Source organism: Oreochromis niloticus, linkage group LG6 (genome assembly GCF_001858045.2).
Source record: "Oreochromis niloticus isolate F11D_XX linkage group LG6, O_niloticus_UMD_NMBU, whole genome shotgun sequence".
In the NCBI taxonomy this organism is placed as follows: domain Eukaryota; kingdom Metazoa; phylum Chordata; class Actinopteri; order Cichliformes; family Cichlidae; genus Oreochromis; species Oreochromis niloticus.
In genome coordinates this window covers 29446794-29464998 of record NC_031971.2, presented here as the reverse complement: position 1 = coordinate 29464998, position 18205 = coordinate 29446794, and the positions used below count along the sequence as shown (strand labels likewise).

Here is an 18205-nt window from a genome sequence, read left to right as displayed (position 1 = left end):
AAGTGCTGGACTCTGGATCCCTATTATTTTACTGTGCAATAAGTTATTGTATTCTTACAAGTATAGTGAGCAAACCCGTACCAATCAGTTTATATTGGTTCTGCAATAAGCACCAATTTAAATTTAGGTTGGCTAAAGCGCAGACAGGTGACTGTCTGTTAAAAAGTACTTGTTTTTAAAACACTGTGTAGAATAATAAGTGGAGTAACAGCAGATGTTTGTGCGGACGTTACAGTGAAATGTTTCTAATACTGAAAACTTAAGTCCACTCAAATCCATTAAAATTGTGAAATTCTAATTCAGTCAGATTCAGTTTGTACAGACAGCCAAATAAAACTGTTTAAAATACTCATTTTAACGTGGGTGAAGCTACAGTTCATAAGTGGGGGAAAAAAAATAAATCTGCAGTTATACATTTTGACTACAAATCAACTGTTTTAATAGGACCAAGTTTTTTTTGTTTTCAACTTTGGTGATTAAATACGTTCATAATAATAATACTAATGTTAAATATTATGTAGCGAAACTCAAAGCTGTTTAATAAAGCACCTGATAAACAAGCAGCACTCTCCCAAGGCAGCTCACTCTGAGCATTATTTACTTTAAAGGGAATATTACTGTATTTCATGTATATTAATTTTGTTTTTTGTTTTTAAACCTACTTGAAGACGTTTGTAATGCAGTTAAAGTCAGGTCAGGGTAGCATGACAGATGTTTACTTTGATTACACAGACATTATGTAGGATTAAGATAGTTAATGGATAACAGGTATCAATTTTAAATAACTGGACATGAATAATTTGAGCTCTTTTAATATTATAAAACAATATTTCCAACTTACTAGACAGCTCTTTCGCTTGACAGTAGTGCTTTTAAAGGTTAGAAGAAAGGTAGAAATGTGAAATGTAAAAGTGAAATCATGGGTTAAATGTGCAAACACTAACGTTACAACATTAAAACTATATTGCCCATTATACAAAATGATACTGGAAGAGGTTAATCTTGAAATCTTTATATGGTACTTACTTTCTATATTTTGAAAATGCACATCACACTTGCAAGAATCTGCTTACAAGAAATTGCTGATCCCCCCCCCCCAATATTTGCCCAACAAACCGTTAAACTGACCTTGATGGATATACGGAAAAATTTGATTTATTAGCATGACCCCACCTAGAAAATTTTAATAAGAATTAAACTTTGAGCCAGACAGTATGAAGCACATGCAAACCTAAAAAAAAAAAACAAACAAACAAAAAAAAAAAACAAACAATTTTTTCAGAAGTTTACATTTCAAATATATATATATATATTACATAAATAAACAGCTGGATTCACTGCAATATCAAACTCTGCAAAGTCAGCTCAGCTTAAAGAAAAAGCAAAACATGCAATAAAGAACATATGTCTTAACTACAACCAAAAGAAAAAAAGCAGGAATTTTTTATTAACCTCAAGACTGTGACCCTACCAAATCTCAAAAGTCTTCATACAGATTGAAGAACACTGAAACAGAACAAATGACATTTATCCCCATGCTTGTTTCCATTCTAGAAGTTCAAGACAGCTCAGCATCAATCGCAGTCATAACTGTGTGGATCCAAAGGTCCTGATCATCCACTGTGGTGTCCACTAGGTAAACTGTCAACCTGCGCTCCCAAGGCTCACCTTTGACCTCCGACACATCTTGCACACTGTCCACCACTGCGACCAGTGCACGATTCTCTACATGATTTCTGAATAACATCGAGGAATCCTCTGACCACTGGTGCTGTGTTACACCTGTGTGATCAGGAAAAGGAAACAAGTAGTATGTGTATACCACAGATTTCATATAAAACATGGACATGTCTACTACAACACCCCCCACGGCCTTTTGCAATTTGGCTTCCACTATATTGATTGGTAGTAGTGACTATGGATGGATGGGTTATCTCCGTCATACCTCTGATCTTTCAACTAACAAAACCTCCAAATAGAACTCAGTCAGCTGGTAAGTTGCTTCTGATTTTCCTAGAAGCAGGCTAAAACAGGCCTTTGCAATTGCGGCGCCCAAACTTTGGAACAGTCTGCCTCTTCATACTAAGATCTCTCCAACACTCGACATCTTTAAAACCTGTCTGAAAACACATCTTTTCTCACTAGCTTTTAATTTTGACTGAGTTTTTGTTTTGTTCTTGGTGTTTGTTCTACTTTTTACCTTTTTAAAATGTTCAGCACTTTGGTCAAACTGTTGTTTTTAAAATGTGCTTATAAATAAATTGATTGATTGGATACCAAGTTGGGCTGTCAAGTTAAGTCACATGCAACAAGATTTGCTTGTTGAACACTTCTTTGCAAGTGGCAAGCAGTCCCATGAAGGACATTCCAGGTTTCAGATGGTAGCTAACCCTCAAACAACAGAATTGTGCTATTCCAATGGTAGACATTATAATTGTACCTAGGGCTGTGCGATATGACCAAAATCTCATATCCCAATATAAGACATTTATCAACCCGACAACGATATATCTCACAAAAATTTTACATTTTCTGTAAATTCTGTGAATCACAGGCAACTACTTGTGTGAAGTCTTTTTCAGCTGGGCGTCGTGTACCTGGAGTCGAGTGTTGAAACTGCCACAATTTTCTTTGTATTTATTACACTGCGTGCTGCGGGGAAAAGCCTATTCTACGGTTTATTTTTTAGCACCTGACGGCTCTTTTTAGCTTCTCGTCCGTAAACACACTGCATACTATTTCACATGATGGTTTTATCGTCGTTGTTGCTTTTTTTTTTTTTTTTTCCCTCCCCCCTTTCTCGTCGTTGTTGCTAACGACAACACAAAAAAAACCCGTCGCTTGTCCGTCCGTAGTGTGGTTATATTAAATACAAGAGAAAGAGAGAACTTTAAGAAATTCTACAGTGACGATCAAAACGATGAAAAAAAAAATAAAAAAAAAAAAAAAAAAATTTATTGCCGTAAACAGTTTATTTTGCGACACCACGAAACAAACGATAGACGTTTTCATATTGATGTAACGATATATATCAGATGACAAACAGCCCTAACTGCAACTACCAATGGAAGAAATAAAATTCAACACCACACACGCACCCACCTCCACAAAATGGAGCACAAATCTCTTGTTTGGTCTGTACTTAGACAGTCATATTTGTTAGGTAATTACATTAGATTGCTGCAAAAACTATGAACATCACAAATACAGTGGAGCATTAATTGATGAGTCTTAAATTATATATATTTAAATGCATGTCAACCACTGAAGCTACATGAAGAGAATAACTCACCTGCCAGTTGTGCAGTCATAGCCTGGAAGGGCAGCTGTCTGAACTCCTCTATTAAGGGCCTGATGAGCGTACTGTGGACCAGCTCATGCTTACCGTAGTCCAGCTGGTAGACAGACACCAAGCCATTGGAAAGACTCCCCTTCACCTTCACACGGTGCCAACTAGATACAGGTAAGCATCAGTTAAGCCATTAACCCTGACACAATAGCAACTTATTGATTTTAAACTGTGAACCTTGGCACCACACAGCAGTGCTTTTGAAAGTTTTCCTCCTAAACCTATAAACCTTTTAAAGGAAGACTTCTTTAAGAATATCTTTTATAATTTTGTAGTCTCAAAAACATGCTACAAAGATAACAATGTGTTAGGGAAGGAGAGAGAATAAGTGAAGTAGTTGATTTGTTTTTGAAAAACTGACAGTCTTTTAGCAGCCATGTGTCAACTTACTTTTTGTCTATTTTGGCAGCATAGATGTGTCCTTTCTGGATGGTGGTGGTTGGGTTGGTCTTCCCTGTCTGGTTGTAATAAAGCATCATCTCCCCCATCAACACCACCAGCTTATGCAGGTCATGCCAAGCCTGCAGCATAAAGTAACCAGGGTGGCATGCCACTGGTACGAACACATCTATATTCTGACCAGGCTGAAAGAAGAGGACACGGAAAATGACTTCTTGGTACTCCAGCTTTTTTGGGTCTGGAACAACCCCAAACCCATATTCTTTACAAATTTAATTTGACCATAATCTGTAAACCAATGTGAGAAATTGCTTATACACACACACACACACTACATACTTTGAACAGCAAATTTATGTTGAACTTTAAACTGGACCAATTCTATTCATTTTCAATGCTTCAATGTTACAGTTTTATTGTTGGACCGTAGTAGAGTAACTGCATGTTTCACCATGCAAAACAATCGTTTTATTTTAAACTAAGCCTTGATGAGCTTCAGTTTATTCTTTCTGAAACAAACCACTTTGGCTTCACCGTGCTCCCTTTTAAACCAACTTTTTTCAGATTGGCTTCCCCTGGGAACAAAAGCATTTAAAGGAGAGGTGGGGAGGAGTTTTGTGCTTAAAGCCAGGGCTGTGTGCTTGAGACTACTATTCTTGCAGCCATCTTTTACTCCCAATAGAAGGTTATCTCATCTTCACGCACCAAGGGGAGATCCAGCGGAGGTGGCAGCTGTAGTAGTTGCGTCTGAGTTTTGGTGGTAGTATCCCCGCCCCCTGCCATGTGATGTAGCTGGGGTGAAGCCTTCACAGTGGGATCTGTAGGATTCGAGACTGAGCTGCTGAGAGACGACTTCTCCATCACGGGAGTGAGACCTACAAGTTTAAACAGCACCCCATTCAAAAAAAAGCACTCAGTTTTTAACAATTAAATGCTACTCTTATATTAGAGATTATGTGCTTAAATAAAAAAAATAAAAAATAAAACTTTCAGATCAAATGTTGACTGCTGGTGGGAAGTATTTCAGACCCAGAATGTTTATGAAGTGCACCATTACCTGTATTCATGGTGCAACTGGTGATTGTGTTGTTGTTCTGTATTGTGAGCTTCTTCCACAACTCTGACTGGGCCAAGTGATGGTTGATGCTCTCGCCCAACTGCTGACCGTCAACGCCAATGAAAAGATACATATAGACAAGTCTGTCCTTTGTGTCCTGCTTTAATTTCAAGATCTGAAAATGAAAAGAATGGTTAAAAGAATACATGGACAAAATGTACAAATTGAGAGCTTAAATTTATCATGACTGCTTTACACAGTTGCACTTTGGAGTTAACTGATACTTAACTGCAAGTCTACTGATGAATCAAAATACAACAACCACAAGTCTAACACACTGTTAGAACCTACAAGACCTGTGATTTGCCCTGTGATGTACAGCACTAATACAGTGCCAGCAGATCCTATATTTTGTGCATTTTGAGTGAAAGAGCCAACACAAATCATATTCTCATTATCCATCACAAGTTCATCGTTAGTGTATCCTTAGACCAATGCCAGTAGATGCTGTTTATAGTTCTTCCACTAGCAATACTGGTTATGGTATGTCTCAACAGTCAAATCTTTCCCGTTTAGAGATACTTCATTCCATTTACCTGAAAATTTGTCAAAAATCACTCCAGTCTTTCACACTGGCCATTATTCCAGAATGCAATTACAAGTTACTGTGCTTCAAAGTGAAGATTTTATTATCAGCAGCATTTACCAAGTCTATTTTTTGATGTAGATATTACCTTCATTTTACAGGCTTCAGAGCCCATAACAGCCTCCTTCACCCACAGAATGGCCTCTTGGCTCCAGTCTCCCTCAGGAACAGGAAGGTCAGCTAGGCGACATTTAATAGCCTGGGGAAGACACAATTACAAACCTTTACATGTGTTACAAGACTCGTGAAGCCTGTCTGACCACTGATATCTCCATCACCTAGAACAAACACAAGTAACTAACCTGTGGTGGGATGATGATGAAGTCTTTCAAAAGAAGAGGGGGGATCTCCCGAAGATCAGTGAGTTCTAGTGTTGCTGGCACACCAAAGTCAATGAAGGAAATCTCCAGCACTCTGTTACCGTACATGCTGGTGATCTAAAAATAAAAGCAACAAAATTTAATTGGGTGCCAAATTAAAAAAACAAAACAAAAAACAGGAAGGAGAAGAAAAAAAAAAAACTTATGTCATGATTTTTGACATCCTCAAAATATTTCTTTAAATTATTTTTAATTCTTCAAACAAATACATTGCCAATATTTGTTTCCTACCTCCACTCTGGCCCATTTTCCTTTGTAGCGAGCTAGACAGAACTTGCCAATGAAGGGCCTACACACCAGGAACTCAGATGTCATCTAGTAGGGGGGGGGAAAAAAAAAAAAAAAAAAAAAAAAAAAAAAATCACAGCAACAGTGTTAGAAAGCTTTGCCCATTCCACAGGTGAAACAGCAATTGCAAAGAACTCATATCTGAGAGAAGTACAAATAATGAATAAAACCCAGTAAATGACAGACAAGTGTCTGAAGTCTTTGGCAGGGATCAAATGCACCGTCACGGAGATAAAAGACAGGCACAAAAAAACAGAAGAAGTAGAAAGGAAGCCATTCGTGCTCAAAGGTCATCCTTAAGGAAAAACCTCCAACAAGAACATTTTTTAAAGACTAGATTTTTTTTGCATTCATTGTTCTTTGTATTTAAAATAAATGCATGCTTCTGAAAAGCAATTTAAACAGCCAATGTGAGGTACAACTGTACAAAAACCTCATTGTCCCTGAGGCCCAGTATGGGGAATGTATTTTTCCCTCCTTATCACTACACTCTCCCAGCTGTTTATACCTTCTCACAAAAACATGCCGAAAAATACAATCCTGCACACATAGTATGTGGAAATAGCCTTATTCCACTGTCTTCCACTCTTCCATGAATGTATGTACTATAAAGTGTTATATACCTGGGAAATGAAGTAGGCCTCTGTTTCTTCTAGTAACTTGCTCAGTCTTGCAGTTCCACGGGAAGGGAGCTGGCAGTACAAGGTGCCATCTTGACACACATTTGTAACAGACACATCCTGATAGGTAACATTTACCTACAGGCAACAGTATCATATTAGATTCATATTAGACAATGCTGGAAGAATTCATCAAAAACTTCTGTGATGCAGCAATGATGATAATGGTTAGAGTTTCACATTATTTCTGGCCATTTGATGAGCTAAAATGAGTGCATTATGCTTCAATAAATTAAACCCAGATTCATTTATTTATTTATTATTTATTGAAGCATAATGAACTCATTTTAAAAAGCAGTTTTATCACTGCAAGACAAAAAAACCCAATAAAGATAATGAAAGTTTTGCTGCACTCAAGTTATTTGTGTACTCTTGCATTTTTAAATTAAGTAACACGTGTTTCTCAGGAAAAATGACAAGCAGCAAGCTCTGCCTGAGGGCTAACAAATCACTTTGCTCCCAGCTGAATCTAAAACTGCAGTTTCCAAACCACCCACACACGCAAACACACACCCCCTACTGTAACATAAGACACAAAGTATGGGTAACACAGCACCACTTAGTGGTTATGTTGAGTTTCTAAGAAAAATATGAAAAGGGGAGGGAAAATAATTACAAATCTAACTCTTCCCCACTAGAACTAACTGTCTGACCACATAAAAAAAATGAGGTCTATCCTCAATCATATGTAAACCTACAGACAGAGGGTTGTTCATGGTCTTGTCCTGTAGGGCCTTCAGGCAGGCGGAGTTGATGTTGAGGTCGTCATCCTGTGAAGTATCATAAAGTACTGCTGTAGGTACTTCACTCTCTTGGCATGGCTCTAATGTTTCCATCAGCAGGATCTTTCCAACTGCCACATTATCCATAACTGAGAGCACCAATGGATGGGAGCTGAATCCTTCTAGGCCTGACAGGAGGATAGTAAAGAAATAGAAAAAGATGAAGACAATGGCAAGAGCATCAGGGTAACAGTGACTCCTAAAAACATTTCCTTCTTTATCTAGAGATTGAGTTTGTTCTGTATACAACAGTTAAACAGAATTTCCTAATGTTCATACCTGCAAGCTGAACATTAGTGGCTTGAAAGGGCAGGGAAATAAAGTCCCTGTGTAGTTCCAGCAGATTTTTCATGTTAGTCTCTACAGAGAAGCCATAGTCCATGTAGTAAACCTGACAGACGAACAGAGAGGTTCTTTGGTTTCACATGTCTACGTATACACACACAAGTTAAATATTATAAGACTTTTGGAGACCTTTTAATACACAGTGTATTGTGATGGAACTTAAACATCAGTCTCACACATGTTGAGACTGAACTTACAATAATAATAATTAAAAAAACAAAACATACAAAGTATTAATTTTCAAAAGTAAGAATGCACTCTTTCCAAGTAAGACCGTACATAAAGTTGGTTTAGTTTAACATTAGAACCACAGAGGGAGTCATTTTAACCCCTTGGTATTTAAAAAAATCCTTTTACCTCTGTTAAAATCAAACCCCATCATCTCATATTCCTACACAGGGCTTATTCATCAAATACTGAATTTCTAGGTGTGCTGAATTTTAAACAAATATTTTGACATGAAGGCTGCTATAACATGAGTCAGAGCTAGACAGATGTTATAGATAAATAAATGTATATGTTATAGTATTTAGATAAAAAAAAAAAAAGAAAAATAATTACTGCCAAGGTGAGCATGGGATTCTGAACTAAAGCAGAGTGGATAAGAGGTGGGAGTGTGCGACCAAAGATGTGGAGCACTGGCCATTTTACTGACTGTACAGAGCAGCAAGGAAACCATAGCTGAACCCAACTGAGAGTGCACAGTATGGAGAACTAATCCGAGAGAAATACATTTTTTTGTTGCAGGAGAGGTCAAAATGACACTTCCTGGCAGTTCCAACAAGTTTGAAATCCTGGAAGTTAGTGTTAAGAACACGACAGAAGAATGCATGAATCTATGAATGCTTAGGGTCATAAGTGTGCTACAGCATATCACAGCTGTCTTAAGTGTGAGGGATGTGGTACAGTCCATTGCAGGGATAATACAGAGACAGAACCATAAATTCAAATTTCTTTGTATTGTGAGAAACTGGAGAAACCCATGCAAATACAAATATTCCAGTGTGTCAAGGTTAAAACACTTTCAAAGCAAACTATGTTGAATATCTTAATTTGCGTAAGCATGCCACTTTCGTAAGCCACTTGTCCTTAAACTTGCATTTTTTTTTATTTTTTTTTTTATTTACATAGACCACCAGCCACACTATCAAACTCATCAACTAATTCTTAAGAAAGGGAAACAGTAGTACCATTATATTTTAATCCACCAATATGTGGGATCATCTAGACTGAGAATGAAACAAAAAGAAGAGCTTTGAATGACCTTCAGTATGCCTGGAGAACTCTTCCTGAGCACCACTTAAAGAAATTCCAAGAAATAGAGTTCAGTCTGTGTTAAAGAGTAACATGTGGGCATACCAATATTGACTTTCAAGTCTGTTCCAACTTTATATGCTTTACTTCTATTCATGTTTCATAAATCACTGCCACATCTCTGATTTTCCCAGTAAAATATAGAGAAATGAGACATGGATCAAGACTTTTGGACAGTTAAATGCTCTTACACTTATAAAAACTGCCTGATGGTTTAGCCAAATTAAAAAGCTTGGCTCTATCAATATAATTTACTGAGACGCATAAAGGGGATTAAAAAAAACAACAACAACAAAAACAGTGACATTGTGTGTCAGAAACTCTCAGGGTGACTAAAATTGTAGAGGGTGCAACTAAATATTTTAAAGATAAACATTTAGGACTTTAAGGACTCGTAAACACACTAGCACAGAACTATGGTTAAAAATAAATTATTTAATTCAAGAAATTTACCTTGACCTTGTTGGGGCCTGTGACCTCTAAGACCTGTCCTCTGGCCATCTCAGCTCCATCCTCACCTCTGACGGCTACAAGCTGACCAACTATGGGATTAGACACAGGATGCTGAATGGAGCTTTGGCTGTAAAAGGATTGCATGGCATCCTCCATGGCTTCCTGGGCGTTGGAGTAGTTCTCACCTACATACCTGAAGAAAGAGAGATTTTTATCACTTCACATACATTCAATTTGTCGTAACTTACTGTGGGGGAAAGCATTTTTGTATTTTCAAATTAAATCCAAATAATGAAGGTTGCAAGACATGAGTTTAGTCATAATAAATCCCAAACAAACAAGCAAACACACAGACAAAAAAAAAAAGACATGGAAGACAAACTGAATTGATATTATGTAATAATTATAATAATTAGGGCTGGGCCATATTATACCGTTCACGATAATACCGGTACAATGTTAGGCAACGATAAGAAAATGAAATATCGCGATAGAATATGGGTAAAACGCGCAGTGCCTTTGTTTTCATACGCACATGGCCGATTGTTGAGTGAAACAGATGAACCAGAATCGGTTTGTAAAAATGGTGCAACTTCAGTGATGTGGAACTGGTTTGATGTTTGTCCGTCAGATACACAACAAAGCACATTTTTTTGTAGAACATACAAGCGGCCGTCGTTATTGCCGTATTTGTCGGACTAAGGTGCTAGTAAATCTGGGAGTAATCTGGGTCCTAAACTCCGTCGTCTTCAGGTCCCAAAGTCAACCAAACACACAGCATCACTGAGAGTTAAAAACTGTCTAAATTCTTTCATCTTTAATAAAATGATCAGCATTGCTGCTTTACCAGGTGTAACTATGAAGTTTAACATCCAGACATCAATGAAAACAGAATTTATTACATTTAACAGAGTTAGAAGTTAGCAGGAAGCTAGCGGAAGTTAGCTCACTAGTTTCGCTAGTTACCTAAGCATGGTATAGCATGCTCTGACTGAGAGATTTCTGAAAAAATTCAAAGGTACAGCTCTGCTGTACCTTTGAATTTTTTCACTTCCAACATAAATGAAGACAGAAAACTAAACAGCAGTGACGTTTGTAGGGTTACTGAAGTTGGGCTAGGTGGTATATAATGATGTGCTACGTGATCGCTAGCGACACAGCTATGCTAGCATAACAAACAGTGAAGCTGGAGGATGAACGCTAACACTTTTCCACTCGATAAAAGTTAACGTGAGGGTTCCTGGTGGTTAGGGACAAATGCAATCGCATGGCAGGATGCTGTAAACGGACCAAACTTCAGTCAGGAGAACAACTGAGATAATCCATCCACAATACGAGGTTAGTCATTAATATACTGCAACAACATGGGAATAGAGCAGCTGTGATAGAATACAGCATTAATGAATCAATGGTACAGAAGTGGAGGAAGCAAGAAGAATGAGTTGAATAAAGTTTGATTTATCTGACTGCTTTGTTTCGCTTAATGTGCCTTATAATCCCGTGCACCTTATGGTCCGAAAAATACATATTTGGCTTTTTTATTTGGCACACTGCAGTTTAATGTTGCAAAGCACCTCTTTTTAACTTCAGTGGATATTATACATGGTTATGCTCAGGATATGTCAGCCCATTTCTACAGAAAATGCCTTTTGGTTTAACTTTCAGCAAGGAATTTGGATTTGCACTGTTAAATTTTTATATAGCTTTAATGCATATAAAAAAACAAAACAAAACAAAACAAAAAAAAAAACAGCTGCTTGTTTAAGTGAAAATAAATGGATGGGGGGGGGTTTTTGCGCTAGTAAAGTTGTGGAGTTGTATTTTGTATCGAATAAATTATATCGTCAGTTATCACAAATTTTCAAATATATATTGTGATAAATATTTTTGGCCATATCGCCCTGCTCTAATAATAATGGATTGCATTTATATAGCGCTTTTCGAGACCCTCAAAGCGCTTTACAATTCCACTATTCATTCACTCTCACACACTGGTGGAGGCAAGCTACAGCTACAGTTGTAGCCACAGCTGCCCTGGGGAAGACTGACAGAAGCTAGGCTGCCATCAGCCCCTCTGGCCATCACCAGTAGGTAGTAGGTGAAGTGTCTTGCCCAAGGACACAACGACCAAGACAGACAGAGCTGGGGATCGAACCGGCAACCTTCCGGTTACAAGATGAGCTTCCCAACCCCCTGAACCACGGTATGTTTATACTTTACTATATCATATGTTTGTATGTCCTATACTGGCCATACATGCTGTCTGGTACATTGACTCAAACTTGTATTTACTGGATGAGAAGTTTCTTCTGCAGCATGGAATCCTTGATTAAAATTCATAAACTCATTTCACTACTGAACTGCCTGATTAAAAGTCTGACTTATGACTACCAGGAATATTTCACATTGAAAGATTTGAACAAAATTATTTTTCAAAGGTTTTACATTTTAATCTTCCATTTTGTTGACTGAGTTTAAATTATTTTTTAGATTTAATAATGCATTAAGAAGAACAAAAATGTCTGCATTAATAAAGTCTGTCTCACCTTACAGTAACGGCATTGGTGGTCTTGACTTCAGTAACCAGCACTGATGGGTATTGCACTGAGGGAAGAACTAAAGAGGGAGGAACCACAGGACTCAGGACCTTCAGACCAGAAGGAAGAGGATGCCTTGTACCGTGCTGGTTTTCTCGACCGTCTGTGGGTTTTATGTCTGCTCTGCTTGATTTGTAGAGGATGGCCTGATCACAGGAAAGAACGAAAACATAACCATTGTTAGAAAGCTGCAAACAATCACCATTTTCACTCCTACAGTTTCTGTGTTACCCATCAGAACACCTACTGCTGTTTAATCAGTTTATACGTCACCTACACTGCATCAACCTCTTACCTTCTTCTTGTCATGCGGCGAGGGGTACTCCACATTGCATATATCGAGCAAAAGAGACAAGTTGTCCAGCACATGCTCAGGGAATGGCACCTTGTATGTGTCCATAAAAAGTTTGGGCAAAGCACGGGCCCACAGACCCTGGCTGTATTTGGAAAGGAGCTCCTTTATTTTCTGACGAACATCAGCTGAGACAACAGCACACGGTTTTGATGGAGGACACGGTATAGAATCAGAAGTGGGACTGAATGTGACTTGTGTACAAGGACTTTCAGGTGTTGAGGGATATGAAGAAAAATCTGTGCTGGTAGTGCTTAAATTGTTGAGCGATGCTTGTGGAGTGCTGGTGGTGCTCTTTAAAGAAACAGGAGATTTCTTGGTAGGCAGAGGAGGGTACACCAGCCGGTCAGCTCGTTTGGTGGAAAGTTGCTCCACCTTTGGAAGAAGATAAATGAGACGCACACAAAAAAAAGAAAATCTTAAATTAAGCCATTAAGCATACAATCAAAGACAGCAACACACCTCCAACTGACCCCATCACTAACACCCTTCTCTGTCATTCTAACCCTCTCCATGACCTTCACTAAATCCAGGAATCTTACATGTACTCCCGCCTGGCAGCTATATTAAAATTCTTTGTCTAATAAATCCACTATACCTCATTTGCACACTTCCAAACCATCTCAACCTTGCCTCAAACTTTGTCTCATTTTTAATCTTGTCTATCCTGGTCATTCCCAGTGAATTCTGAGCATCTTAAACTCTGCTACCTCTCTCTCATTTTATACGTGTGTATTCTGTCTTGCTTCCAACTTATACCTCCATCTTTCCAGACTCTCCTTCACCTGCTCACTACTTTTACTACAGATTGCAATGTCATCTGTGAGCACCAAAGTCCAGGGAAACTCCTACCTGACCTCATCTGTCAACCTGCCCATCACCACTGCAAGCAAGGAGGAGCTCAGAGCTGATCCCTGATGTAATCCCATCCCCATCTTGAACCCATCTGTCACTCCCATTACACACCTCACCACCATTTCAGTGCCCGCATACATATCCTACACCACCTCACATGCTTCTCCTTGCCACTCCTGACTTCTTCATGCAGTACAATAGTTAGTTATTGCTTTCTCTTATCATATGCTTTCTCTAGATCCAGAGACACAGTGAAGCTCCTTCTAGTGCACTCTTCTGGCATGAAGCCATACTGCTGCTCATTGACTGCCACCTCTCTTAAGCTAGCTTCAACAACTCTGAGGCATAGCATAACTTTTTCCTTTCCTATAGGTCTGAAAACTAGTACTGGTAACGATTTCAACTGAAAATACTATTACTTTCTAAGAGGTTGTGTAAAAAAAAAAAAAAAAAACTTGACTAAAAGTACTTTTTTTTAAAAAATAGGCATCACGATACCTCCACAACCACCCTTACTAATCCTTTTTTTGGCAAGTTTTCAAAATAATTGATTCTGAGACTGCAGAACTGAGTGTGAAATTGAAAACTATCACTAGGTTTACAACCTAACATAAAACAAGACATTAAAAAGAACAAAAAACTCAACTTACCATACACACGTGTGTCCACTTTACCATGTCTCTGAGCACCTGAGGATGGAGGTTCTGACTGAACATATCACAATAGAGTTCTGAGAGTTTTGACATCCACAGTCCACTGTAGTACCTCTCCAGGAGCTGACTTATTCGACTCTGCACCAGCTCCACGTCATACTCCCTATCCTGCATGGAGGGATTTGAACGATCATGTGTTGTATTGCCACCTATGGGTTAAAACTTTCTACTATACCATATTATCAAAACCATTTCTTAAACAGAAAGCATCTGATGTGACTTCAGTGATGAAATAGTTTAACTGAAATAGTATAAATATGGATTCTAAGTGCATTTATTTACTCAGAAGTATTAAGATTGTCCTGACCATCTAAAGAGCACTTAATATTCTAATATTGACAAAATTAACAGCAACAGACCGTACCTGGGATTGGCTGGGCATAGATACTCGCTGTAGGTTCACTTCTAAAAAAAATGTTTGAAAAGATAGAAATTAAGTAAATACACTTTGATACAAGCCAGTCTCAAAAGCAGAGCACTGCTGTTTGTTGTTAATCTTTATACATATGGTGTATTAACTTATTAAATCAATCATTAGTACTAGAGCAAAACTTTGTTTCATTTCAGATCCTATGATTATTGTGACCATGCATTGTTCTGAGCACTATAGCTGATAAAAAGTCAAACACTTCAATATGGTGCTGGTTAAACTGTGCAGCTGAATACAAGAGTGATATATTGTGATGCTGCACAGCCAAATTCACTTTACTAACAAGCTTGGTACTGTTTGTACTTTTCTTTAGTAATACATTACCAAGCCTGACTTGAAAAGATCTAAAAATATGCCCAAAGAGCAGTTTAAAAGCAGATATATGTAAAAGCGCTATTTTTGTGTAACTCTTGTTATACTTGGATTCAACTTAGAAAGTTGTGCTATCAGAAGAAAAAAAAAGAAAAATCTCAAATACCTTTGGAGTTTTTGGAATTCATCAAGTTCTCCTCTTTCCTGTTAGCAACATAGATATCTTAAAGCACAATGTGATTTCATAACAATAAGCTGTCATTCAACAGTGATATTGTTTTTCATTCAATAGTAAGCTAAATAACTTAGCGTGGTGTCTCACTCAAATCTTTCTCAATTATTATTTTCTTGGTTTTGTCACATTTTCAAAGCCATCAAATCTGACTTTAATGCTGCTATAAGATTACTTGGCCCATGTTTTAGTTTAAACTAATATTATAACTGGAGTAAGGACGCAGAATTTTGCATTCATGTAGCTATGATTCTTAAAGGCTAGGGCTGTTCGATATAACGATATATATCGGATGACGATATAAAAATGTCTATCGTTTCATTTTACACTATCGTTTGTTTCGTGGTGTCGCAAAATAAACTGTTTACGGCAATATTTTTTTCATTATTTTGATGGTCACTGTAGTGGCTATATTAATTTCCTAAAGTTCTCTCTTTCTCTTATATTTAATATAACCACATTACAGACGGACAAGCGCTTGTTTACAACGACGGTAAAACCACCTCGTGTCCGCTTGTTTATTTTCCACATAAACCTTTCACAATAAAGCTCAAGATCCTGTTGAGACTTTTCAAAATAAACTGAATCACGTGAAAGATGCAGAGTATTTACGGATGAGAAGCAAAAAAGAGCCGTCAGGTGCTAAAAAATAAACCTTAGACTCAAACGTTAGAACAGGCTTTTCCCCGCAGCACGATGTGTAATAAATACTCACAAAGAAAACGGCGGCCGTTACAACCTATGTCTAAAAATGTATCGTTTCATGCATCAGTTAAAACACTCGACTCCAGGTACGCGACGCCCAGCTGGAAACACTTCACGCAAGTCGAGATGCCCGACATTCACAGAATTTACAGAAAATGTTACATTTTTGTGATTTATATCGTTATCGGACAATAGATGTCTTAATATCGGGATATGAGATTTTGGTCATATCGCACAGCCCTATTAAAGGCTATACATTACTAAAATTACACAGTACATTTTTTTGAGGAGACCTTAAGCTGAATTTGCCCACAAGTGTATCTTCACCTGTTAGGTGTAACACATGCTGGTTTTAAAGTTGGTTGAAGAGCTGGTTGTCGGTGTTCAACTGGTGTGATGGAGCTTAAACCTTGGTCCAACTTCCTAGCATTTGGGAGGATTTGGGAAGGGTATGACAGAGTGTGACAAAGAATTTCTACAAAGCTGAAATTGCAGTTACATAAAGCTATTGTCTAACTATTGCTTATAATTCCTTAAATAAATAAATAAAGCAGATATTATTTACCTGTAGTCCCCTGAGGCACTGAAACCTCTATAGCCACCATAGGGCCAAGAACGGTTTTTTGGTGAATAACATTTACTATGAGCTGAAGGTTGGCGAAGTGAAGTCCTTGGCCTCACTAAAACCAAGGAAAGAAAAACAAACCATATAAATAATGACCAATGTTTCCCCACAGATACGGTGTATGAAAACCTGCCCAATCATTATGACATTAATCTTTTTTTTTTTTTCTCTGTCTAAGACAAGACCGTTATTAATTAGTTGTTCCAACTAAGAAACACCTACCATTGAGCATGTACGAGTTGGGAGGCTTGAATCTCATCTTGCAGTTCACAATCTGGGAGCGACCAGATTTCTTTGAGGTTTTCTGCCTGGCAACCAATTCAGCAATTCTGGCAGTCTCCTCATACATTGCAGCTAAGCATTGTAACTAAGGAAAAGATTAATAAAAATGTGTTTAATAAAAATTTCTAGCAGTTATAAGTCTCCCAGTTCTTTGATGTTTGATGAGGCAGTAGTGTAGGGGGAAAACATTTTTTAACAATACACTCACCTGACCCATGTGGTACTCAAGTTTCACAACGGAGGGAATGCTTCTAAGGTAGTCCTCGAGCTTTGAGAAGCCCAGCTTCTCCAGTGGGATGTTCTCTCCACACAGTGACCGGTACTCTGACTGAAGGTTGTCAATTGACACGCCGCCTTTGCTGGACTGGAGGACAGCCCGCAATATCTTCTTGACGAACTCAGCATCTGCCATCTTGGCAAACTGAGACTTGCACAGAACTGAGAAAAACAGAAAGCAAAACATGTTCTTTAAAAAAAAAAACATAGAACATTGTAACTCCAAAAAAGTGCGCTTAGACAGCACATTTATTTTCAAAGAGCTCTGATATATTTTACAGTTTGGATACTTTAAAAATCTACAAATCTTTGGTCCCTAAGTTAACATACCAACACGTTTGGGGCACACTTATTATGTCCGAAATTTTTTTTTTTTTTACTCCACTCAGTTTCATGAATTTAGCCTGTAAAGAAGTCACAGGAGTGACCAAAGATTAGTTTCAGGTGTCGAAAACCTCACCAATAAGTTTGGTGTGTGAGATTTTGGTATACCACGTTGTATCATTGATGCAAAGAGCAAAATCTCAGTGCGTCATTACTGGACTCCTTTTTAATCCTCATGGAGAAAAATGGAGCAAAACGCGGGAGTTGGCTAACGGCTAACTGTTAGCACAAGGTAGCTCATTCGGAGGTCGGAAATAGTCCTTCATTTCGGCCCACAGTTGACATAAACCATAAACCAGCGAAAAAACATCTGTATTGCGCAATTAACATCAACTTAAATTTGGTAATTTTATCGACAGGGAGACGGTTAAACGTTAATAGTACCTGCACCTGTTTTGAGTCGATAACCAAACGCCTGGAAACTTTTCTCTCGCGAACTCAAAATCTCGTGCACGCCCACAACTCCCAGTAGTTAATTATCCTGAATAGCGCGATTTTGAACCGCCTCATATACGTTTAAACATTACATCCTTTTTTTTTATTTGTCTCGTAAACATTTAACTAGCTAACACATATTTTCTTACATCACACAAAAAAGGTTTAATCAATTTTTTTTGAAAAGCTGCTTTTAAGTGCTGTGGAAAATTTAAACTTTTATCGCAGAAAAAGACAATTTCACTATTCTCAATGCAAATGTTTCTTGTAAATTTAGTATTAGTATGCTGTTTTGCATCATTCATACAATTTAC

The 18205-nt window shown here is 37.9% G+C and overlaps 1 protein-coding gene across 1 annotated transcript; it reads right to left on the bottom strand.

Annotated features, from left to right (window-relative positions):
* Nucleotides 1–796: 796 nt before the first annotated feature.
* tdrd7a (tudor domain containing 7 a) lies at nt 797–17979 on the bottom strand. The gene is made up of 22 exons (XM_005454757.3): nt 17841–17979; nt 17005–17234; nt 16737–16881; nt 16455–16569; nt 16217–16312; nt 15119–15156; nt 14575–14615; nt 14148–14318; nt 12586–13017; nt 12240–12436; nt 9694–9886; nt 7861–7972; nt 7498–7709; nt 6743–6877; nt 6063–6146; nt 5754–5888; nt 5540–5650; nt 4806–4980; nt 4454–4623; nt 3740–3933; nt 3293–3453; nt 797–1782 (listed from the first exon to the last, which is right to left on the bottom strand). Exons 2-22 carry the CDS (start codon nt 17206–17208, stop codon nt 1559–1561), a joined length of 3345 nt encoding a protein of 1114 aa, XP_005454814.1. The 5' UTR covers nt 17209–17234; nt 17841–17979; the 3' UTR covers nt 797–1558.
* Between the last annotated feature and the right edge of the window lie 226 nt (nt 17980–18205).